Source organism: Festucalex cinctus, chromosome 6 (assembly GCF_051991245.1).
Source record: "Festucalex cinctus isolate MCC-2025b chromosome 6, RoL_Fcin_1.0, whole genome shotgun sequence".
Lineage (NCBI taxonomy): Eukaryota > Metazoa > Chordata > Actinopteri > Syngnathiformes > Syngnathidae > Festucalex > Festucalex cinctus.
In genome coordinates, this window is record NC_135416.1 from 19,483,048 (window position 1) to 19,508,191 (window position 25,144).

Consider the following 25,144-nt stretch of genomic DNA (forward strand, 5'->3'; position numbering starts at 1 on the left):
GATTATCATGCATTTTATTGGAAACAAGGCAGACAATACACAGGTATTGTGAAGTTAACAATTGCTGGATACTAAAATCATTAAGAAGAACGTTTTTCTTTATACAAACCATCCAAACAAAACTTCGTCAAAAGCATCAACAAACAAAGTTCGCTAAGTGCTGATCACAAAATGCAGTTAGTAATAGCTAATTTGTTAGGTAGAATTTGATCAGGTTACATTCATGTGTAAACGATAGTATGATGATACACTCTCCATCCCTCCTTTGCCTCGTTTGGAGGTTTTTGGAGGTCGACCCTGTCTATGCTGGTTCAAACACAACACTTGAGTAGAAAATAATTTGACAAAACCTTTGCCTAATGAATGAAAGCTTACCCTGCATACTTTTTGGCTCACTGTGAATGAATGGAGCATTAATAGGGGCATTTCCTCAATCTTTATACACCAATATTAACTAACACCATCTTCAACATGTGCAAAGAAACTACTTTATGATCTCCTTGCTCTCTCATTTATTATTGTTTTCTGCTTTTTTTACAGTAATGATTGATCTATTTAGGGCACTTGACAAAATACTTAGCTACATTTGACCTTTCTATTCAGCACAGGTTGCACATGATACTGATAGTTTGACATGGAAAAGGCATGTAGTAGTTTGGGATTTGACTGTAAGAAACAGTTACAAGGTAAATACCAGTAGTTCACATCTCAGTTCGTTTCACACACAAAAAAAAAAAAAAAAAAAAAAAAAAAGATGGAAAATTGTACCAGGCTTTGCACAAACATTTCTTAATAAGTTACACTATTTATTTGCATTCGCAAAGACAAATCAATGGACAAAAGTTTACAAATTACATACATGAGCTTGGGTGATATAATTGTGCAAATAAAGTTGAATTTGTTTTGCATCAACAACAGAATAATTAAGTAAACCATAGTAAACTTAAAGGCGGGTCAAGTCACTTTTCCAGATCCAAAACCGACACGAAACTGACACATCATGTCAAAATTATGTTTGCTTCAGCATAAGTCCGATATAATGGACACATATTAGAAGATGCTTTAACTGTTGTCAATTATCCACTGATGTGTGGGGACTCTGTGACTTGCTCTGCTACCTGTAAACTCTCTGGCAGTCCATGCGATTCTCCGGTGGCGACTTCATGCCTTGAGTCCAACAGTGCAGTGGAAGAAGCCTCTCCTCCAGAGGTAAGAGTTGAATCCGCCTGGTGAGCTGCAGGACTCTTCTGGTCAACCATTGGGCTGGTGAGGCCCAGGCTGGTCAGAGCATCCAGGGTGCCGTCTGGGTCCACCATCATATCAATCACTGGACAAGGAGAACAAACATCCGAAAGTAAGTATTTGATATGCATCCAAATAAGATCTAATACATTTACGCAAGTCGTCTGGCATGCCCTATTTTAAAGAAACAATGTGTAAGGTTTGGTGCCATCCAGTGGTGAACTATTAATTAATTCATTTTAAAAGCCCACTATTAATTTCAATGATATATATATTTAGAAAAAAAAAGTTCTTTCAATGACATAAAAAAAATTATAATAAATAAAATAGTTCTTTCACATCAACAGACATTCTCGTAGGTCTAGTAATCACTAACAGAGATGGGAAAAGTACTGACATTCTGTACTTGAGTAAAAGTACAATTACTTGCATAAAAAATTACTTTGTTAAAAGTAAAAGTACCCATTCAAATAATTACTCAAGTAAAAGTAAAAAAAGTACAGGCTTTAAAATGTACTTCATGAGTTTAAGTAAAATGTATTTTGACTGGATGTTTCCTCCTCGTGTCAAGACAATTCAATTTAAAAGATCATCACCTAACAAACCCTTAAAACTAAATCTAGATGGTGACCTTGGTTTAAAGATGCAAATGTAAATTAAGTTTCCACAACTTGCCTTAAATACCTGTATAAATTATATGCTTAATAATGTCTACAGGAGGAAACGTTTTTTTTATTTTTATTTTTTTTATTAAATAATTATAACCGTAAAATGCCTGTGCCAAATCTAACAATGGGGTTTAAGGAGCTAAGCAATAAAAGAAAAAGGGATTCTTCAAAGCAGCACATATCATCCACTTGGTCATTTTTTAATTTAATAATTTTTTTATTTTATTTTTTTACTTCTTAAGACTGCCAAAGACGTTTCATGATGATTAGTAAAATTCCAATGAATGGAATGCGACCACCCCGCAGTCCCGTGATTTGGGCTCCCGCCGTCTGCTTTGCTCTCTCTTGCAAGTCTCTTTTGCTAGCTTCTCCCGCTAGCCACTCTTGCTAGCCGCTCCAGCTAATTCTTGCTACCTGCTCTTGTTAGCCTCTCTAGCTAGATCTTGTTAGCCAAACTTGCTTGCCGCTTATGCTAGCTTCTGCTCGCTCACTCCAAAGAATAATTGATAGTAATTGGTGGTAGACTTTTGATGTAATGTGTGGTCTCTCTGTGGCACCCTAGTGTGTGTACTTTGAAATTGTTGTATTCTCGCTAACCACTAGATGGCACTAAATCTCACACACTATCCCTTAAGGGCAATAAACCATCAACATAGATAGATAGATAGATAGATAGATAGATAGATAGATAGATAGATAGATAGATAGATAGATAGATACTTTATTAATCCCCGTAAGGGGACATTTAGTTGTCCATCATTAGCATCAGGAAAATAAATAGAATAGACAATAAACTCAACTCAACTCAACTCAAGTTACAACTCTAAAATACTCAATGTGTAAAAACCCGACAGTTTACATCAATACTGATTATTATAAAAATGGACACCAGCTGGAAAAAAATATCTCTTAAAGCGCACGATTAATATTAATTAATTAATTAATTAATTAATTAATTGGACATATATACATACAGTACTGCGTTGTTTAATATTATGCTATTGCAATATACAACATTTTTTTCCTTACAGATTTAGTTCTATTAGTAAAGCAAAAACTTGTAGACATGAAAATGCAGTGTGTACAATCCCCAAAACTAAAACATACCATTTCAGTTTGTTAAGGCTAAATATAATCATTTTCTATCTTTTTCATAAAAATGTAAATTCTATTAGAGCCATACCTAGTAGTTGTCTTTCCACTCTTTTTAGGTCTTGAATGATCGTAGAAATCTCCTGGCAACGAAGAACAAATGTGAATTCTCGTGTGGTTTCATTTTGCATGCAAAATTGTATAACCTATCACCCTTGTTTGTGCATAAGTGCATCTATACTTTCTTTATGAGCCCTTTTACTGCCAGTCGTTCAGATGAGGAAACTGGACTGGGCTGAGCCAGATTATAACCAGCAGTGTAGCATTAGTTGTGAGTAGCAGGACACTTAAGCGCCATCTGTCTGCTCTCTTCTCCTGAACACGAGTTTAGCAAAGCATTCAAATATACATACAGACAAATGTATTCTGTCAACACTTTCCATGACTGGCACTAAAAGGAATCCAATATTTTGTGTTTGCTATTACAGCGAACGGATTTTCCACTTAATGGCATTAATTCCATTCAGTGACAAGCAATTGGATTACTCCTGTAAACAGATTATAAGCAACAAATCCCATTGCTGAAGGCATAATAAATTGCCTTTCATACCATGTCGTTTTGTATGAATTCATAACACAATGATACCAGACAATATATATTAAACTGTCTTCCTGTCTCATCAATACAATACTAGTATGATTAGTGCTCGTCTCGTAGTGTATACCAGCAGAGCAATACTGTACAGTATTTTCCCTCCAACCCACCCACAACAAAATCTTAATTAAATGAAGAATGTAGGATTTAGCAACAAAGCTTACAATTACAATTCTCACCTTGTTGGAGCTCTTCAACAACAAGGAGTCATGCTCCGCCTGAAGTTTGCTTTCAATCTCTTCCCACTTCCGGTCTTTATCCTTGAAAAGGATCCTTGCGTTTCAGAGGCAGTAAAAATAGATGAAAGCAAAATACATGAAATTATTCTTAATATTCCCACTGGAATATTGAATACCATAATTTAAGCAGTTAATGTGATGCACATTGTGGTAGCAATGAATGTAAAAGCTTGTGAGTTGTCATCCTGTGTGTAAAAATGAGTAAGATTTGCTGCTGGCTTTTGGTGTGTGCCTCTGTGATGTGTCACTTATATTGATCTAGCTGGCCTACTTTCACCAATACAGTAAGAAAGAAAATCAAAGGAAAACAAAATGAGTACATTTCAAGATTTAATATATTTCCATCCTACAGTTACAGTTTTCTCAGTTGAAAATTATATACTCTCCTTTCAACATTGGTCAACATAAGTACATTATTTAGTATGACGCTCACCTGATTTTGCCGGCTGTTTTGTCGACAGAGTGCCGTATTCTATTTGAGAGTTGATTCACAGATGGTAGGAGTAAACTGTCTAGTATTGCCTGGTGGATTAAAACACATTTTTTAATACAAGAAAATTGACAACATGCTTAAAACACAAATTTACTAGAACTGCTTCTACACTATATCACGACTACAACTAAATCTCTCTGTTCAAAAAGAAGAATGACAAAAAGATCTTATTCTTTCTGTTTTTAACATTCTACTGGGAGTTTTGGCTAATAATAAACCAATGACAGTCTATGCATTGAAACCATATTGATGAGCACTCCCTCTAGTGATTAGTTCATCTGACAGTGATCAGACTTTTTTTTTTTTTTTTTTTTTTTTTTTTTTTAACTTATCTTAAAACACATTTTTATTCTATGGCTTTTTTGACTCAGCGTGAGGCTCAAGTGTCTTAGTCTTTACTGTTTTTGTGTTAATTTAACTTTTAACTGCATGTTGGTGCATGTCTGATTTTTTACTCCATGTACAACACTTTGTAAAGTGTTTTATAAATAAAGTTGAGTTCCATATTAGTTATAATGAATGCAATTTTTAATATTTGTACATGTAAAGTATTTTATTTGATTATTTGCAATAAATCAATTACCTTACCCAACTATTTAATGGGATAAATGAATGAAAAAAAAGAAAGAAAAATCAACAAATTTTAAGAACAAACCTGACTCTTCATAATATAAATGCTCAGTGAGCCACACTTTGCCCATCTCTGCTATGAATGGGAATATTGTAAAGAATATATTACCAGCATCACTATGCTCCACTTACTCAGCAAATTGTCAATGACATTTTGCATGTGCAAATATATTTAGGCAGTCCTTTAAAGGCAAACTACATTTCAACACTGTATCTGAGTTTTACCAGATGTTTACTGATAGTGAGCTATTTAAAAAAATATATATATTCAAAGAGGGACTCACTGCATCTTGGTTCCATGTTTGTCGCCGAATGGAGCGAGATGCCTGTGAATTGGAGGAGCTCGGTCTCATTTCAACGGACTTCCCATTTGCTTCCAGAGCGATGCTATGATCTGTCGAGCGACCCCCTTGGTGCAAACTGTCCTCACATTCCTCCAACTATATCAAAAGACAAATTTAGCTCGTTCCAATTATTTGTAGATGCTTTAAAAAAATGGATTGAAGCTAAATACACATTTTGTGCTCAGCTGTAGTGTCAAATATTTGGACAATACCATAACTCCAGGGTCAGTGGCTGCAGGGCTCACTGTGTCAATCTCTCCAGCTACATCGTGAATCTCTCTTGCAAGCATTGCTAGGTCTTTGGCAAGGTCCTGGCTAATCCTGTTGAGCAAATATGGATACCAAATGTCAATTTTACCATTTCAACCAATAATTCGATTCCGTATCGGAAACACAATACCGGGGAAGTTTGTACAACTGGATTTGAAATGTAGGCAGTCTCTGAAACCTCACAAGATACCTCACAAGAACATCATTCAATTTTTGTGACACTTACTGTAGGGCATGTTGGACAAGTGAAGTTAGTAGGCGCACATTGAAAGAGAATTTTTGATTTTACCTTATATCAAGGGGTGGACCGGCCATCTGGCACATATGGCAGATGCCTGGTGGGCCGGCCTCCATTAAGGCCAATGCGGCGCTATTTAATTATTACTTTCCTCCATTTTACCGCAAAAGGCCAGTCCACAATTTAGAGACAGCAGCCCATTAATCAATTTAAAATACAGACAACAAACTGATCCAATCAACATTAGCTGCAAAGCTATGTGGTAGAAAGAGGCAGTCAGAAGTCATGTCTCAATACAAATTTTATAAGAATCTGTCTTTGGATTACATTTGATTCTTACGATCAATGTCAATTATATCCATTATTTTTTACACAATACCAAGCAAAAGTCATGCTGAGAAGAAGAAATAGTTTATTATACCATCCACATTCATGGTTTCATGAAATAAAATGCACACATTATTAGCTACACAGTAAATTCTGTATAGTACGTTTCGGTCTATTTAGAGTGGGACCAAACAGACTGTTTTTGAGTAATATTTACACTTGGACTTGGAAGAGAGTAAAATAAAGAATTGAAAAAAATAAATAAATAAAAGTCACTCAAGGGTTGAGGAATGAATTCACAACCTTCAGTTTGGAGAAATACGAACTTCTCCATGAGCCATGCAGCTCCTGCTGTGTGCTGGTATAATGCTCGTATCAGATGGAATATTCCTAATTCCTAATTCTTGGATATAAACAAACAGTAGGAGGGGCATAGCTCAGGTGGTAGTGTGACAGTTTCCCAAGCTGATGGTCGTGAGTTTGTTTCTCAACCCTTGAGTGACTTTTATTTTATTTTTTTCAATTCTTTATTTTACTCTCTTCCAAATGTAAATTTACTCTAAAACTGAGTCTATTTGCTCCCACTCTAAATATACCGGTAGTTACATTTACTCTAAATAGAGTGAAATTTACTGTGTAGTAGATAACAAATGATGTTAGCAGTCCAAGAGATTCTTTGAGTTATTACTCTATCGGGGAAATAAATCCATGTACCTAGCAATAGTAAGCCTCGAGTTATATTAAACTGGTATAACTTTTAATTCTCATTATCAGCATTATTATTATCATCACTGCGATTGGCTGGCAACCAGTCCAGGGTGTACCCCGCCTACTGCCCAAAGCCAGCTGAGATAGGCTCCAGCACCCCCCGCGACCGTGAGGAATAAGCGGTCAAGAAAATGGATGGATGGATTATTATCATCAGTTAGGTTGTTATAATTCATCCATCCATCCATCCATTTTCTTGACCGCTTATTCCTCACAACAGTCACGGGGGGTGCTGGCGCCTATCTCAGCTGACTCTGGGCAGTAGGTGGGGGACACCATGGACTGGTTGCCAGCCAATCGCAGGGCACACAGAGACGAACAACCATCCACACTCACAAGCACACCTAGGGACAATTTGGAACGTCCAATTAACCTGCCATGCATGTCTTTGGAATGTGGGAGGAGACCGGAGTACCCGGAGAAGACCCACGCGGGCACGGGGAGAACATGCAAACTCCACCCAGGAAGGTCCGAGCCTGGGCTCGAACCGGAGTCCTCAGAACTGGGAGGTGGACGTGCTAACCACTCAACCACCGTGCTGTTATAATTCATTAAAGTTTTAATTAAGTCAATTACAACTAGGTACTTATGTATTTCCATTTCTTATTTAATTTGTTAACACTTACATCATACTCCACCCACATACCTCGCAATCTCCTCACTGTGTGCTGTCCAATCTCTCATATATTCATCCTGATCCTGAGATGCTGGCTTCAGGCCTGCAGAATTAGGAGCAGTTGGCCCCGAGCCTCCGAGCTGCGCCACTCGTGTGGATGGAACTGGCCGCGCCAGGCCCCGTTTGGACATATGGCGGTTGGAACCGTACTCGTCTTCTGAGGTGGAGGCATATTCGACAGGCACACGGCGCCACCGAGTGCTGGCTATGGGGGAAAAAGATGGGTAAGGTAATGCTTGAGAATTTAAACAGTTGTTGAATTGAACAAAAATAACACAAATGTTAAGTAGTTTACATTCACTAATACCTGCTGGTGTGGCCTGTCCATATGAGGAAGTGGCTTTACTTTTGTCAGGGAGCTTGGAGGCACTGTTCGCCCTGGCCCTGGGTCCACATACAGAGCTCACATTAGACCCTCTTAGTCCGTGTCTAATCGCAAAATCACCTACAGTACTTCTAGCTCCCAATCCTCTATTCCTGGTCACGGTGGCTTCAGAGTCACTCTGGGCAGAAGGAGAACCAACCCTTGGTCTCCTCGGCTGCGCCAGAGCCTCTATCCGAGACATTCCTCTTTTGGCTAGGCCCGTCCTGGATGTGGAACTTGTAGTCGAAGCCTCAGAGGCCACAGACATCCTGTCCAAATCTGCAGGTTCAGTGTCGGTAGAGTCTCCAAGTCGAGCTCGCCGCAGTATGGATGCCCTTGTGGGCCTTGGCTTGGGTACGCTTGTGGTTTTACTGGCTGGAAGAGAAGCAGGGGCTTGGTTGATCTTAGCCCTACTGGACTTGGTGCTGGCACCCACTGTAGTGCTCCCTGATTGGGTTCTGGCCCGGGAACCTTTGGCTTCCTGTGTGGTGGGCTGACTATCAGAGAGAAGTGAGTTAGAATTGACATCATCATCTGTGAGGTCCAGAGAAGTCCAGGGCTGCTGAAGACCTTGTGTTCTGGTCTTAACCCTTTTGGTCTGTGTGTCTCGAGCAGCAGCTGGGCCTTTTGAGCACACAACAGTTTTTTCTTTTTGTTGTCCGACAAGAATTCGCCGTTTTTGAACCATTTTTCTTGCTCCATCAGCTTGGCTTACCGTACTAGTCGTGTCCACATCTGACTCTGGTGACATGGAGCCTTCAATGGACTGACTTGGCGGATCGCCTTGGTCTGATACGGTGGTCTCTAAGAAAGCCGCCACTGCCTCGGAGTCTTTCTGTAGTGTGTCACTGTCGACGCCAGCCTCCCTACTAGGAGGTCTACTACCTGTGAGTGCATCAATGCGGGGGATCAGCTCAATAGGTACATTGGAGCTTGGTTTCTCCACAGTAAAACTTTCCTGTCTTAAATACGGTTTTCCACTACTGTCTCTGATCTTCTCTTCCTTTTTCCTCCTCTGCACTTCCTCTTTTCTCCTCTCTCCACTTGTCTTTGGTCGAGGGGGTAGCTTTGCCATTGCACCTGGCTGAATTGTTCCCCCATGACTGCTGCCCTGCGACTTGGCTGGTGAAGACCGACTAGGGCTACCATGACCAGGAAAATGATCCCCACCGGCTATTTTCCCTTCCTGGTTCTCCTTCTCTTGCAGTTCTGTGTCCTGTTTCTCTCCCATATCTGTGTGGATGCCAGAACTTGGGGTCCTCCTTCCTTGAGCAACTTCCTCGCCAGGCACCTGAGGCAGTGTTCTTCTTTTTCGCTCTTTTTGACCAGATGAAGCAAAGGAATGGCTGGATTCACTAACATCTGATGAAAAAAAAAATGTTGGTAATATTAGATCCTTAGAACATTAGGATGGCAATATTTGTTCAGCCATTTTCATCAGTAAATATGTAATATTTTGTCCAGAATTAATTTGATAACAATTAGTTTTATGTACAATTACCGTATTTTCCGCACTATAAGGCGCACCTTCAATGAGTGACATATTTTAAAAGTTTTTCCATATATAAGGCGTTACAGTAGAGGCTGGGGTTACATTATGCATCCATTAGATGGTGCTGCGCTAAAGGGAATGTCAACAAAACAGTCAGATAGGTCAGTCAAACTTTATTAATAGATTACAAACCAGCTTTCTGAAAATTCTATTCACTCCCAAAATGAATAAACAGCTGTTTTATTATTTTCTCTGAGCTAAAGTATTAGTATTAGCTAGCGATCCAAGATGGCGGGATCTTCTGAGCATGTGCGTCACCGATGGTGCAGGGTCACCGATAGCGTCTTGACAGCAAGACCTATAAGGCGCACTGGATTATAAGGCGCATGGTCAGCTTTTGAACAAATTGAAGGCTTTTAGGTGCGCCTTATAGTGCGGAAAATACGGTAATACCTTAAAAATATATTTTTCCACTTGCTGTCAACTGAAGATGACATCAAACGTGTGGAGGAGACAGGTAACGACCAATCAGGGCTCCCCTGTTTTCTGGGTTTGGTCAGCAAACTGAGCCATGATTGTTCGTTACCTGTTTCCTGAGCACGGGTTGACATCTTCAGTCGACAGCAAGTGGTAAAGTTAGTTTTTAAAGGTATTAATTGTTTATGAAAATTAGTTGTTATCACATTAATTATAGATAAAATATCTTCTTACTGTTAAAAATGTCTCAATCAGTCAAGTATCCCTTTAAATGAGTGTCACTGGTGTGTGGAGTGCCTTAAAAAGAGGTGTACTCAATTTGCAGATGTTTTGTCTACCCTTTCTCAAAAAAACAAAAAAAAACAAAAAAACAAAAAACAATTGCATTTTCAAACTTGGGTCAATTAGAGTTCAAAGCAAACATGGTGAAGCGGCATTGATCTGTTATGCTGCACGCAAATTGAATAAGCTACCAACAGAAGTGAAGTCAGCCCCAAGTGTAAAAATATACTTATAAATCCAGGTTGAGAACTTTTAATTCTGGTTGCTATTGCATTTGTGGAATACGTAAGCAGTAAAATCCATGTGAGGGAACCGTCCATTTTGCTACCTTCTGTCAACTGAAAATTACATCAAGTGCGAACGTCACATGACCAAATACAGAAAACTGGTGAGTCATGACAGTTGTGACCAGAGCCCCGAGGCACCTTGATGTCATTTTCAGTTGTGACAGTAAAAGGCAAAATGGATAAGATAGATAAAACCGGGTGGATTTTTCCATTTAATTCATAATCCACAAACACAACATCAATCAGAATGCCATGTTTACACTAGTGGGGGGCACAAAGACCATATTACTGTAAAGAACATTTTTGACTTCACTTTCTTATTAAGTTAAGGGAAACTTAAGTACCTTTGTCGGTAACGAAACTGTGACTCTCGCCACCAGATCCCTCAGGGTCTGTCCTTATGTGGCTGGCAGCAAGGATAGCCCACTGTGAGACCCAGCGAGGACCACCTACCACCAGTTCCTCAGGCAGTACCTGGAAAAAGACAGAAAGTAAAATTTATTAAACAGGATAGTGTGGCAAACCTCAGTCTGAAACTACAATGGGAGTCATGTGTAGTCAGTCTTTGTTTTATTTATTAATAAAAACTTTATTTAACATTACTGTTAAAAATGCACTTTTAATAAAGTATTGGCAAAAGCATTTGTCATTTTTATGTTTAGCATAGTTGTGGTTGTCAGCTGAAAGTAACTAATAAAGTAACTTGTAATCTAGTTTACGGTAGTTCTTTCGAAAATCAAGCAATCAATAAAGTAACTACGAGTTAATTTTTGAAGGTAACTGCAGCAACATTTTTGTACCTGTGTTTCCATGAAGCCAGGTTTGCCTCTCGTTTCAGACCTCTGTGGGGGGAGTAGCTCTTTTAGGTCACCACCCCCCACTCTGGAAACATGCCCAGCCTCGAGCTCATGAACACCAAACACCTGAAATATACAGATGAAAAGTAACCATTTACTCAACTCAACTCAACTCAACTCAACTCAACTCAACTCAACTCAACTCAACTCAACTCAACTCTACTCTACTCTACTCTACTCTACTCTACTCTACTCTACTCTACTCAACTCAACTCAACTCAACTCAACTCAAGCTTATTTATATAGCGCTTTCAAACAGCCTGAGCTGTCACAAAGCCCTTTACAGAAACACAAAAAAACTAACATAACATAAAACATTAACACCAATACAATCACAACAAATCAGCATTCTTCCATTCCTACATACGCTTTGATGTTTGAAGCAGTTTTAGATGAAAGAGGACAGAATCAGTCTCCTTTCATGAGTTGATCAGAGACGTGAGCTCAGCATGCATGACGTCACACACGTTTGCTACAAGCTAAGTTTGCTAATAAGCTAGCTCATAAACAAGCATTTACACTGAACATGTTAAAATGAATTACAATTGTATGTTGTTACATTCGTCCCACCTTGTCAATCATTTTTCGAGCCTCTTCTTCTTCATGATCTCCATTTTCCAGCTCAATGGTGTAGGTTCCTCTGTCGCTACAATCGTCTCCATGTTGATAACACTCTTCACGACTGCTTTGTTGCACGACTGCAGAGCCACGTTGCCTTTCTACAAATCCGCCGGACACTTTTGAACTGGAAGACCTACGGCGTCGTGCTGGACTTTCCTCCTCTGCAAAAAGTCCCTCAGGCACATTAGCGCGTTGTCTGATCTTCATTCCTGCTCCGCCCCAAAACCCCGAAGAGCGCTCTTCCAGCGCAGCAGCCCGGCGTTGTTCTCCAAGCGCATTCTCCGAGTCGCTCTGTGTGCCATCCTCATGTTTGCTGTCTGGGATAGAAGAAGATAAGTTTAACCTGAGGACAATGTTATACTCTAAAGAGTTGGGTCAAAAATAACTCAATTATGAGTAAAAAAAAAAATTTGACAGATCATCAAACTTGGGTAAAAAATTGGGCCATATTGTATAAAACAACCCAGAAAGTTGTGTCAGATTCTATACTTAGGTTAATTTAACCCAACTTTGGGTAAAAAATGGGTCATTATGTATAAAACAACCCATAAAGTTGGGTCAGATCTTCTACTTGGGTCTACTTGACCCAACTTTGGGTCAAAAATTGGTTCGTTTTGTTTAAAACTACCCAGAAAGTTGGATCAGATCCTTTACTTGGGTCAAAAATCGGTTAATTTTGTATGGAACAACCCATAAAGTTGGGTCATATCCTCTACTTGGGTTAAATTAACCCAACTTTCGGTCAAAAATTGGGTCATTTTGTATAAAACAACCCATAAATTTGGGTCAGATCCTCTACTTGGGTCTACTTGACCCAATTTTGGGTCACAAATTGGTTCATTTGGTATAGAACAACCCATAAAGTTGGGTCATATCCACTACTTGGGTTAATTTGACCCAACTTTGGGTCAAAGAATCCGGGTCATTTTGTATGAAACAACCCAGAAAGTTGGGTCAAATTGAACCATAACGTGGATCAATTCATTTTTTTATCCATAATTTGGCTGCGATTGGCAACCAGTCCAGGGTGTACCCCGCCTACTGCCGAGAGCCAGCTGAGACCCTTGTGAGGAATAAGCGGTCAAGAAAATGGATGGATGGAGTATCCATAATTGGATACTTTTGACTAGTGTTGTTCCGATACCGTGTTTTGGCCCCCGATACCGATACCCAGCTTTGCAGTATCGGCCGATACCGATACCATACCGATACTTGAGGTTGTTTTTCCTCAGCATGAAAAAGCTGCCCTGCTATTGGTTCAGAGCATTCAAGGGCCAATAGGATATCTTAGATCGGCATGCAGTGAACATGTCACATATTAGTGAATGTCGTGGACCAGCAAGACACAAGATTCTGCACCCAAAATCCTATATTAGCGTTGGAATTAATGGTATCGGCACGTTACTTGTGAGTACTCACCGTTACCGATACCACTGTTTTAATGCAGTATCGGCACCTCTGCCGATACCAGTATCGGTATTGGAACAACACTACTTTTGACCCAACTGTTTTTAAGAGTGTATTTTACTCAAGTATGTATAATGTACTAACAGTACCTTTAAGACTCCTTAGTTGAACAGGTACATCACTCTTCACACTTTCCCCACCATCTTCTGCAACCGTTTCTTTGGCAGTCAAAGGCAGCTCATTCTGGGCCAGCCAATCAGCCACTTTGACTTCTGCTGCCACCATGGCCGTCTGGAGTGGACTCAACTCCTCTCCCACTCCCCTTTTTGGACGCGGCCTCGTATCTAAGCCCAACTTCGCCACTCGATCTTTGACCGTCACTTTGCCTGACGCCCCGGGGTCAAATTCGATGGTGTAGGATGCATGGCCATGGACAGGCTCGGCAGCAGAAGTAGTACCGGCCTCTTGATCTTTTGATGTGCCCTCACCACTTGCTCTACCTTCTAGAGGAGCATCTTTGGTTGGGATTTCAAAATAGCTTGGCTCCTGATTCGAGGATATTTGCAGGGCAGACTTGGACATTTCTGCAGTCTTCTTTGTGTCTATCAGATGAAACACAATGGCATGGTGGTTCATACTTACTTGTAATTTATATTTTGAGATTATATTGTACTTTTAAGATTATCTTATTACGATTTCATGTACATTAGTACGATAGTAGGTTAGTCAATATGTATGTAGAGTATGGTTTTGTACCTGTTTGAGCTTTTTCACGATTCCTATCAGAATTCTTTTCTTCAGGCCTTCCAGACTGATCATCAGCATCTCCATCGCCCCACCAGGCAGGCTGGCCATAAAGGGGTGTTCCCCTGTGCAAAACTGCAAGGTCTAGGAAAAAAACCCAAAACAAAACACACATCATCATGGCTTTGATTGTGTGAAGCAGCAATATGAAAAAAACAAAGCAGGAGGACTGACAACAAGGAATGGAATTGAGTGATATTGATAGTTCACAAATGGGATACATACAGGTTGTTAACACTATTCCAAGAAAGTCAAAACACTGCAAGGCCTCAAGTCCTGGTAACTAACCTGTCATCTTTTCTTCCCCCCTATTGGGCTCTGGGGGTTTAGCAGAGGCTGCTGCCTCACAAACTGGTGCAGCTGCCTCAGAGGGTTTCCCTTCTGATTTTGACGGCTCCCCCTCCAGAAGTCTTCTCTGGCTGAGCTGAAGCTGGCTGCTAAACTTCTCATGCTGAAAGAAAGGGGAAAGCAGCATGATGAGAGGAGACAAGTAAAAAGTATTGACTGTCACTGTATTGTGTGGATCCTTTTACGTCTATCACGGTGTTAAGAGAAGCAGCTTCACCTTTAGAGCCTCTTCGGGTATGTGCAGCTCTCCTCGAACAACAGTAAACAAATTTGTATGTGGGACAAGTTAAGGTGAAAGACAGTATTTTATGGTGAGCAATATGTAGTATTATCCTCATCTAGCATGCAACAGAGTGCAGAGAGGGAAGCATTTCGTGTTTTAGTGTTGTTCAAATTCACCGACTTCTGTTAAGCTACCTAACAGAAGATTAAAGGACAGATTCAAAGGATATCGTATCCAAACCTCAGTTTGTCATCGACCTTCAGTGTCACATACATTTGCTCCTGTACTCTGACATCATTGACAAATGTCTGTAAAAAACAAAACAAAACAAAAAACAAATAAATAAATAAATAAATTAAAAAAAAAGAAAAAAAAGAACAAAATGCATCCCAAAGATCACCACAGGACGTGAAACTGTGAACTAGGACCAGGAATTTACCCCGTTTAAGCTGCCCAGGTCCTTAACTTTGTGTTCATCTGTATCTGCCTCGTAGTTGATGACAGCATGTTGTTTGTCCACACTGCGGGACTAAATCACATCAAATCCAGGCAATCGCTGTTAGCCAAATTAATATCAGATTATCATACAAGGGAGTGTAGCTCAGTAGATAATCTGTACCTGCAGCATGAGCTCACAGTCATCTCTCCCCACGAAGATCATCTCTCTGGGGAGACGATGACGTGTGCCACCGCCACTGACCAGGAACCAGGATGTCAGACTCATAGCTCCCTTTCAAGATCACCTTTGACCTCTAATGCATCCTGCTGAAATTGAAACATTGAGAAGTTAAATCGACACTTAGTATCACAGCCTTTACTGTATTCAACATATTTTCTGTTATATTTGAGAGATGATTTAATTTTACAAAAAAAACAAAACAAAAACAACAACCAAAAAAAAAAAAAGTAAAGAGCACTGCTGCCTAGTGGTTATCATGTTTGCCTCCCATTTGTGAGGGTCTGAGTTCTCGGCTTTTGCCTTCCTGTGTGGTTTGTATGTTCTACCCGTGCTTGTGTGGAGTTTCTTCGGGTATTCCGGCTTTCCCTCACAATCCAAAAACTTTGAATTATAGTCTCCACAATGCTATTACGTGTGAATTTCAGTGTGAATGGTGTTTGTCTGTGTGCATTGAAATCAGGGTGTACCGCACCTCTTGCCTAAAGTAATCTAAGATAGGCCAATAGGACGTCCATAGTACAAAAGTTAACAAAACAACTAAAAGTAAAAGTGGAAAAAAAAATCTAAATAAAATAAAAATGCTCTAAAAAAAAGCTTGCCCTGTGTGCTGAAGCCTATCCCCAGCCGACTATAGGCAAGAGGCATCTTACACCCTGAACTGCTCACCATCCAATGGCACATGGATGAATCTTGTCAATTGAAGTAATCACTATTCCTCAGATACACTTACAAACTGGGCGAAGAGAGGATGACGACTCATAAAAATAGTACATTTGAACAGCTGACTAAAACGACTGAATGCTGAGTCATAGCAAGCAAACATTTACACACATGATCTAGAGAGAGGCAGGATATTTTTCTTTTACACCCACAGTTGTGCTCTCCTTGACGAGTATATCAACATATAAAACACAACAACCCTTTATTTTGACTCAAACAATCAACTGCACTCCCTGAACACTGCATTAGCTTATGTAGGCATCATTGCTGACTCATGGCTGGATTAATGGGCTATATCCAAGTTTGTTCATACAGTATCTGAGGCTGATTTTAGAGCATCATCTTGATGGGAGGTATGGCTGGCTACAGTGGCTTAGTTGCCCCCTTTAGACGCTTGACTGCACATCCATGTTGAGATGTACTGAAACTCTCCTCTGAAGATGACAACACATCAACTAGGCTTGCAGGGGGAGGCAGTTGATAGCTAGTCAGCCAATGACAACGCCTGAAAATTAGCTCAGTTAGGCCATGTTTCACATGGACGTACACAAGAGAGAAAAAAAAAGTCGATGTTAAGAATCACGTAAGATCACATGTGTCACTATTTATCCGTGGTTTCGTATTTAACTCGAGTGTTTATTGCGGTGATGATGCAGTATTGATCCACCCTTCCTTGTTTACACTTGCTCTTTGTGGTAAATTCAGCTTCCTTTACAAACATCGGGTGTTTTAAAAAAGGAATATTTCGTTCATAAATGCTGTCTGGAGCTGTTGTCCTAGCATTGTCCAGTTATGGTCGAGGCTAGCGTACACAGCGATGCTCATCTAACCGCATCCCTCCGGAGAAATGACGAGCCTCTCGCATCAGGACCAGGACGATTTGGTTGCAAATACAACAGACGCAGCAAACATTTCACTCACCAGCTGCTGCCACGGTGGTCACCATCCGATACGCACTAGATTTATGAACCAAGATGAAGCTGTTGGTGCTTCTTTCTCTGTGCTGGCCGCCAAGCCCAGTAAGCGTTGTAGTGTCTTCGCCTCACGGTGGCGCTGTGTGCTCATGTTGGAGAACACGATACACGCAGAAAGACAAGTAAATTAAATGCCGCCCATATGATGAGACTACCAACTAAGGTCATTCTTTGTTTTTCACAGTGGTGGCAACTGGCAAATTTATTCGAATTGAATTTAATACTGTGCATTTGTGATGGTGTTTTGATTGAAGTGATTCTTTCTCTATATATAATATAATATATATTATATGATCCATAACATAAAGAAAACATATGAATGCTGTATATTTAAAAAAAAAAACTTTTTTTTTTTTTTATCTTGTAGTGATTAGAACATAATTCACCCACGGAACCTTGGGACGAAGGAGGAGTTGGATGGGATGAAAGGATGAAAGGATGAAAGGATAAAATAACAAAATGTTGGTAGGTCTGTGAGCCTCGCGCAGAGTTGTTGATGATGTCAATAAAACGCCAGTCTTTGGCTCTGGACTTCAACACTCCGCCTCCGACTCCCGTCACTACTCGCTACAATCTAATATTTTTAACTTCCAAATTTTGTACACTAGAGGGAGCCAAAGTATCAATCTTATTTATGTAGACGGCTAGCACCTATTGATACCGAATCAATTCTTCTAACGCTCAACAAATAATACATTGTGAATGGTTCCCATGCGGGACAAAAAAAATAAAATAAATAAATAAATAAATGTTTTGGATAGTTTTCCACTTAAATACCATACAGGTCAATGTTACGTATTTCGTGACAGTAACAATTTCATTTAAAGGTTTTATAATTATATGTTTGGGTTTAAGATACAATTTAAAGCCTTATTTCAAAAATATAATCTGAGAAGATTTGGTTTGGTCATCTTACTTACCAAACTCTGGGGGTAAAATATTACATACTGTATATTAGAAACAGCTGAAGTGTAATTTATTCCAGTTCTGCAGAGCAGCATTCCGCACTTACAATAACAAACATTGTTAAATTTGTACCTCTCTGGTGGTGTTAATCAACGCTGAGCTGTGCTGCTTGGGCAACATTTTTTATCCAGCTCTTCTATCAACAATGACTGAGCTGGGTATTTTTCAGCAAGAAAAATGTCTTGTTTTTCATGATAAGATACTTGAATGTTATCCATGTTGAGATAATTTCACATTTCAATTCTTTCTAATGATTGCTCAGCAGAACTATGCTTCTGCTTTACTGTTTTGTAGTCACAGTGTAATAAGGAAACTCATACTGTGATGTAGGAGAAGCAAACACATTTTACCATGAAGCTATACTGTAGTACAAACATAATAATAAACATATTGCGAAATCAAATGTCTCAGCTAACACTCCATTGTATTGTGAAGAACAGCAAAAATACAATTATTTTATTTGAAATTTGATTGCAGGTAATGCACTGTAAAAGTGTAGTTGTAGCTGATTAGGCCTGCTCACATTGTAGTGTCGGGCAGTAAGAACAAGTAAGTAAGTAAGTAAGTAAGTAAGTAAGTAAGTAAGTAAGTAAGTAAGTAAGTAAGTAAGTGCAAAGGCCCAAATTATAAATACCTGCATGCTGATAAATCTCCAATATTTGTTTTCCATGAAAAACAGGGTTGGAACACCAGCCGCTACCCCCTCAAAAATAAAATAAAATAATCAAATATTGTCACGGTTCTAAAATAATGGCCTTGACCATTTCGTCACCCAAGTTTGTTTCAGAAAACACAAAAAACTTAACCAAATACTGATCATAGTATGTTAACAATTTCATTTTAGGTGGCAGGATTTAATGGGGTGGCCAGCATTTTCAGGATAATGTTTAATGTAGAAATATATATATGTATTTTTTTTTGTCAAAATATGACTTCGACTTTTATTTTAAGAGGGTGACGATATTGGGGGAAAAAAATATTGGGAAACAAATCCTTTAATAAGTGAATCTACGTGTGCTTGAACCGCAAGGTGCGGCTGTCACCTGCGTAGAGGAAAGATTTATCATTTACTTCTTAACAAAAAGTTTTTTGAGAAAACAACAACTTTGTTTGTTTGTTTGTTTGTTTGTTTGTTTGTTTGTTTGTATAACTAATTGTTTGGCCACTCAACGTTCAGACCTCTATGCTGTATCTGGGCATTGCTATTTATTAACCAATTGAATCGTATAGTTTGGTATTCAGAAGAACTGTTGTAATGCAAACTATGCACATGTGAAACAAGAAGCAAACATGTGACATTCACTGTATTGTGTTCTAACTAAATTTCACCTTTCTTCCAGTAAGTCAACTGCCCTGCACCAAGTTAGCAAAATCACTACATATACATCCAATTGTCTCATCAAAAGAAAATATGACATAACTCTAACATAACTGTAAATAAAAAATAAAAAATAAATCTGTTCTAGTCATCTATTTGGCACGTGTGTAGTCCAGTAAGTTACTCTTCTTCTTCTTCTTCGTCTTTTTTTTTTTTTTTTTTTTTTACAGATGTGAGCCTTCATATCAAAATCCGAAACATTCAACTACATTTAAGAGCTAAATAGTAATATTTGTTCCTCAACTCGACTCATCTGTACTTGTACAACCCTTTCACAAAATGCTGCACAAAAATAATGCAATCATAAATGACAAACCAAACTTCTTTCATCCCAAAATACACCATAGGTCCCTTCACGTTGGCTCTTCACATACAGGTGATTTTTTATTTTTATTTTTTTCCTAACAGCTGATAGTTCTTCTGTTGGCGAGTAACACATCCAGAAAGATTGGTTCAATTCTTCAGTCGCATTTTGTCAATCTATAGCAGCACCTTCACACTGTGTTCATGTTTTCCACTCAACAAAAGCTGCCCATGAAGGCACAACACAACAAGTGCCCTGTGGCCCGACCATCCCAGTCAAGTGGCCACAGTCTGATGGGAGCCATCTTAGATCTTATCTGATTTGATTGTTACATGAAATTGCATTCATTTTACCATATTCCCAACTGACTGTTCTGTTCATTTAAAAGTGTTTCTCTTTGCTGTACTGTTTCCAGTAGTGATATTATGGACATCTAGATTATTATTTTCAGTTTCTATTTGTTGCAATTTGTTGCTCAGGGCCTTCAGAATCAGTATTGCTGGCTGATGGTTCTGGAACTATGGGCTCATCACACATTTCTTTACATGTGACGACAGTTCTCACACCTATTTGCAACTTTGTACGTAAGTGCTTCCCACCAGTGATTCCAATCATATTTCGATTACATCTTTTTATGGAGAGGGCAACTAAAGACGTCATGTCATTGTCACATGTCAACCGCCTGCATGGTGAAATTAATACTCGCACCACAAATGTACATTTTGCTCTTTATGTTTTATGTTAGATTAAAATTAAAGTCAAATATGATCAACACAAAGACTCGCCACAACTTTGCAAAGTATAGAGAGGATTGTCAGTGGTCTTCCCCAGTGAACCCAACATCCCTTATGTGTAGCACACCTTCAGAGTTACTTATGCTCATTGATATGTTTGTTATGCATTACACTGAATGCCAAAACAGTAGAATCGTCTAAACATTTTTATTTTCTTTATTTGTCCAAACACATTTAACAAAACAGTAGTCTAATTTAGTGCTTGGTTAGGCATAGTATCAATGAACCAATGTAATTAAGTCAGTTTAGTATTATCAAAATAGCAAAGGCACTCATCATGTCTGTCCAAACGAAAGCAATCAAGCAATGACAAAACTTCCGGGTCGCGAGGAGCTTGACGTGTTGCAATTATGAGACTCAGAAATGTAAAATTTCCTCACTGGGATAGCTAACTGGCCCACAATAATGTTATCATTTTTCTGTTCTCTCATTGATTGGTCAGAGCAAGCCAGCAAAACAAGTGAGCACCAATCATGCTAACTTAAACATGATGTATTTTATTAGCTACATATTGATTCTGTATATTATAGCTGTTAAAATGCATTTTTAGCTAGTATTGAGGGTGTCTATTATTGCCACTTGGTTGGTGGTATTAAGAGATGTATTAAGTCAGGCAAATCACCAGTGATGACAGATATGAAACACATGGCCCGCCACTGTTCTGTGCTACACTTTAACCTTGCATGATATTTTATGCAACAATGACAATTACTTATCTCAGCATGCCCCAAAAGACACTTGGTTTATACTGTGAGTTTGTGCAATTGCTTCATACTGAATATATTGTTTTCAACAGTTATAATCAGCCTACATATTTGGCAGGCGAGTATCACCCAATAAAGTGCTTGCATATGCATATAATAGTTTTTTATTATACAAAATAATCTCTCTCTCTCTCTCTCTCTCTCTCTCTCTCTCTCTCTCTCTCTCTCTCTCTCTCTCTCTCTCTCTCTCTCTCTCTCTCTCTCTCTCTCTCTCTCTCTCTCTCTCTCTCTCTCTCTCTCTCTCTCTCTCTCTGTCCAGCCTCCTTCTTCGAAGTGTTCTAGTGTGTCATCAGGGTGCCCCCCTCCGTTTCTATAGGTATAATAATGAGTGTCCATTGGTGTTTATAGTGGCTGCCCCCTCCCACCGGCCGCCTTGGCCCTGCCCACGTTTCCGAGGTCTCACTTTGGTTTATCTCCTGAGTCTGACGTTCAAGTTCGCAGGAACGTCACGTCCGCACTTGAACTTGCAGCTCAGGGTTTGGGAGGGCATGACAGGGGAGAAGGAGGAGGAGGGGGGTTCTTCTCTCGCTGCATGCGCCCTCCATAATCATCATCATCTTCATCATCATCACCACCATCCTCATCATCATCGTCGCCACACTCCCGTTGCGCTAAAAGTCATGAGGAGCTCCTCCAAGCAACCCGCAGCGCGTCGCTCCCCCTCGCCCGTGCGCGTGTGATCCGTGCACCTCACTTTTTTTTTTTTTTTTTTGCGTGTTTTGAGCACCTCACTCGCGCGGCTCGCGATTCTCACGGACGTCAGATGTATCCATGAGGAGATTTTCACTTGGAGTCTACCTGGATTTCCCAATGTGAGAAGCCGCCACTCCAGCCAACATGTCTCGCCGCAAGCAAGGCAAACCCCAGCACTTGAGCAAACGGGACTTTTCGCGTAAGTAAATGTATTGTTTTGTTTGTCTCTTTTTAGTAGATGGGGACTTCCTTGATTAATTTAAAAACTGTTCTGTGTGGGGAACTCATTATAGGAGAGCTCTTTTAAAAATAGTGTGGGCTTTATTGAAAATGCTTCAAAACAACGCGGCGGAGAGTTTCAACTTAATGCATTGTGTCACGGAGCCTTCCAGATTTCTTTTGCCATTAAGGGCATGCATAGGCTTTGTGACTGCAGACCTTTATGCTTAAGTGGATAAGTTACCAATTTAGCTTGCAATATAAAACCGCCACAATTTGTCTTGGCGCTGTCAAGAGTTTTATTTGCAGAGGTTCGAGTCACGTTTGGTGAGGAAGTGGTGTTTACATACACCACACTAGTCCACGGCGCAAAGACCTCGTGTCGTGTGCGGAAGGCACATTAAGTGTGCCACTACCACAGATCATGATCGTGTAAAGAGCGTTTAAAAGTGGTGTATTCAACGTGAAACAAGTTCAAAGGGAGCAATATACAGATTATGAAATCACCTTGAATTTCTAACTGAAGAGTCATTTGAATGCTCGGTTTACGATCACCTATTTTCAAAGACATGGACGGTGTTTTAACGTTACACCTGAAATGTTAAATGTGTAAATTAGTCAACAATATTTCTCTATATCAAGAGGAGGAACAGTTGAAGTGGCCTTTCTATTGTATGGCATCAAATGAATGTTCAGTACAGTAATACATTCGACATTTGGTTCATATTCTTATATATTGCCCCCCCTTAAATGTGTTCGATATAAATGTCCCCCGGCTTCTTCCGTGTGGGCTGAAACCAATTACGCTCTCGTAGAACCTTCATCCTGTGAGTGTTACAACCGGATTTGCCAGTTGGGGGCGTACTATGATTGTACTCCTGGAGGGCACCTATGAACTTGAACTTGATCCACTTTATTGCTATATTGCTTAAACAAGCCAACGTAGCTGATCGGTTTGTTCAAATCAAGTTTTCTTTTGTGCGTCGAGATGTAATACAAACATAAAATGGAGGGGGAAACAAGTGCAGAACACTTATAAGACATGGTTTATTTGACATGATCCATTTCACTAACACCAACATAAATGTATTCTCCATAATCTTGTCTCAGTCATCTCATCAAACACATTGTAGTTTTATATGTGAACAATGAATTTTCAATAGTTGTCAAATATTTATCATATTGACTTAACCCAATGAGTGCAGAGCACTGAGCACATGCTGCATTTCTAGTACCTCAATGCACACTTCCTGGTTTTATCAATTGACCTGGAACCTTATTTAGTTTTGTTTTAAATAGATTAATATTGTCATCATGTTTTAGTTGTGTATGTCTTCACAATTTTACAGGTGTATTTGTAGTTTTTTTCCTTTCCCAAAATAATGTTACCTTACAAGGGCATACTTATTTTTTTTTTCCCACCAAAATCATGTTGAACGATGTAAAGCGCATGGACATAATGTGTATTGTGCCATGATTTATTGACATCCTACTGTTTAGGTTATTTAATCTTTTCTTAAACCTTTTTTTTTGTTTTAACAATCTCCTCTGCATAAAAACAAACATAAACCCACACCACCGTTAATTCTGTTGCAGTCAGTTGTCTGAAATCTGAAAAGATAAAATTTCAGTTTTCAAAGTTATTCACATCATTCATGCTTGGTATCGAAAATGAGATTATTTGATTTTGAAGGAAAATCATTCTCCTTAACTTTGCCTCACATACTCTAGCGATGTCCATGGCATAAGGTGGTTTAGATAAGCTTCAGAAAATTCTCTCATCTTTAATGTAGTCGAACGTACAGGTATAGCAAGGCCTATCTTGCATAGTCCCCCGTCACCTTCTCGTCTGACCTGACATGGAATTAAAGGTTGAACAGGCGGCGAGAATTCATCACATCTTATCTCAACATCCCAGTTGGAACGTCCAATGTCATTTACCATGTGGCTAGATGAATTCTCTCTCTCTCTATTGGTACTTCAGGGACCTACTCCACATCCAACCCCTCCATGTCTAACCATGGTTCACAAGATCCCAGCACTTTTAACAAAATGGGGTCCAATCATCTTGAACTCAAATTAGAATCTATTTTTTGATTCTCGGAGGTGTTAGGTTCATTAAAAAGTGAGATTGGCAGCACAATAAAGAGGGTCAAGCAACGATGTCATTGTCTGTCTGTTGCCTGCAAGATGAGTGTGGCAGCCCATTGTAAAGTTATTTTTCTTTCTTTCTTTCTTTCTTTCTTTCTTTCTTTCTTTCTTTCTTTCTTTCTTTCTTTCTTTCTTTCTTTCTTTCTTTCTTTCTTTCTTTCTTACACACATCTCCTTGAATTGCAACTCACGTTCTATTTACTTATATGCCCCTCCCCAGCTGAACCACTATCAGGCGCCATACCAGAAGAAGAACGTCAGGAGTCCCCCAGGCTGGGTATTGCACAGGGCGAACCCCTAAAAGGGGACCAGGACCTGCTGACCTGCGGCCAGTGCCAGTCCCGCTTCCCCTTGGCTGACATCCTGCTGTTCATCGAACATAAACGAAGGCAGTGCCACGGGAGCCTCTGTACGGACAAACCCCTCGACAGGCCGCCGTCCTCGCCGCTCTCCTCGCCCCTCTCCACGTCATCCTCGCACTCAAGGAGCCACCACCCGCGCCGGGCATGCCACCCCGTGGAGGTGGCCGTTCAGGTGTCGCCGCAGGACGAGGATTGTTTATCTACACCCTTGCAAGGAATAATCCCCAAGCAGGAGAATATTGCAGGTAAACACAAAATGGCTGCCATGCAAGGGTTAAGCAAGAGGTATGGGAGTATAGTCTGGGTGGTATTTGGAGTGTCTGCTGCTGCATTTAA

General features: G+C 39.7%; 2 protein-coding genes across 3 annotated transcripts in view; one reads left to right on the forward strand and one right to left on the reverse strand.

Moving 5' to 3' along the window:
* cep170ab (centrosomal protein 170Ab) lies at positions 1-17,245 on the reverse strand. 2 transcript variants are annotated; one of them, XM_077525228.1, is made up of 19 exons: positions 17,125-17,245; positions 15,424-15,569; positions 15,244-15,333; positions 15,031-15,112; positions 14,799-14,854; positions 14,522-14,684; positions 14,186-14,317; positions 13,579-14,031; positions 11,972-12,339; positions 11,345-11,467; positions 10,889-11,018; positions 7,950-9,368; positions 7,613-7,847; positions 5,576-5,684; positions 5,304-5,459; positions 4,330-4,418; positions 3,837-3,930; positions 3,094-3,145; positions 1-1,327 (listed from the first exon to the last, which is right to left on the reverse strand). In XM_077525228.1, the coding sequence occupies exons 2-19, from the start codon at positions 15,526-15,528 to the stop codon at positions 1,077-1,079; spliced, it is 4,107 nt and encodes a 1,368-aa protein (XP_077381354.1). In that variant the 5' UTR covers positions 15,529-15,569; positions 17,125-17,245; the 3' UTR covers positions 1-1,076. The 2 variants fall into 2 exon arrangements, with proteins under 2 accessions (XP_077381354.1, XP_077381356.1); XM_077525230.1 differs by having other exon boundaries at positions 15,424-15,566; positions 17,125-17,220.
* Positions 17,246-21,836: 4,591 nt separating this feature from the next.
* Positions 21,837-25,144, forward strand: part of LOC144020868 (BCL11 transcription factor A-like) — a 48,644-nt gene continuing 45,336 nt past the window's right edge. Inside the window, exons 1-2 of the mRNA XM_077524732.1 lie at positions 21,837-22,275; positions 24,667-25,053. Of these exons, the coding sequence (XP_077380858.1) occupies positions 22,221-22,275; positions 24,667-25,053 (442 nt within the window). The 5' untranslated portion in view covers positions 21,837-22,220. The remainder of the gene's footprint in view (positions 22,276-24,666; positions 25,054-25,144) is intronic.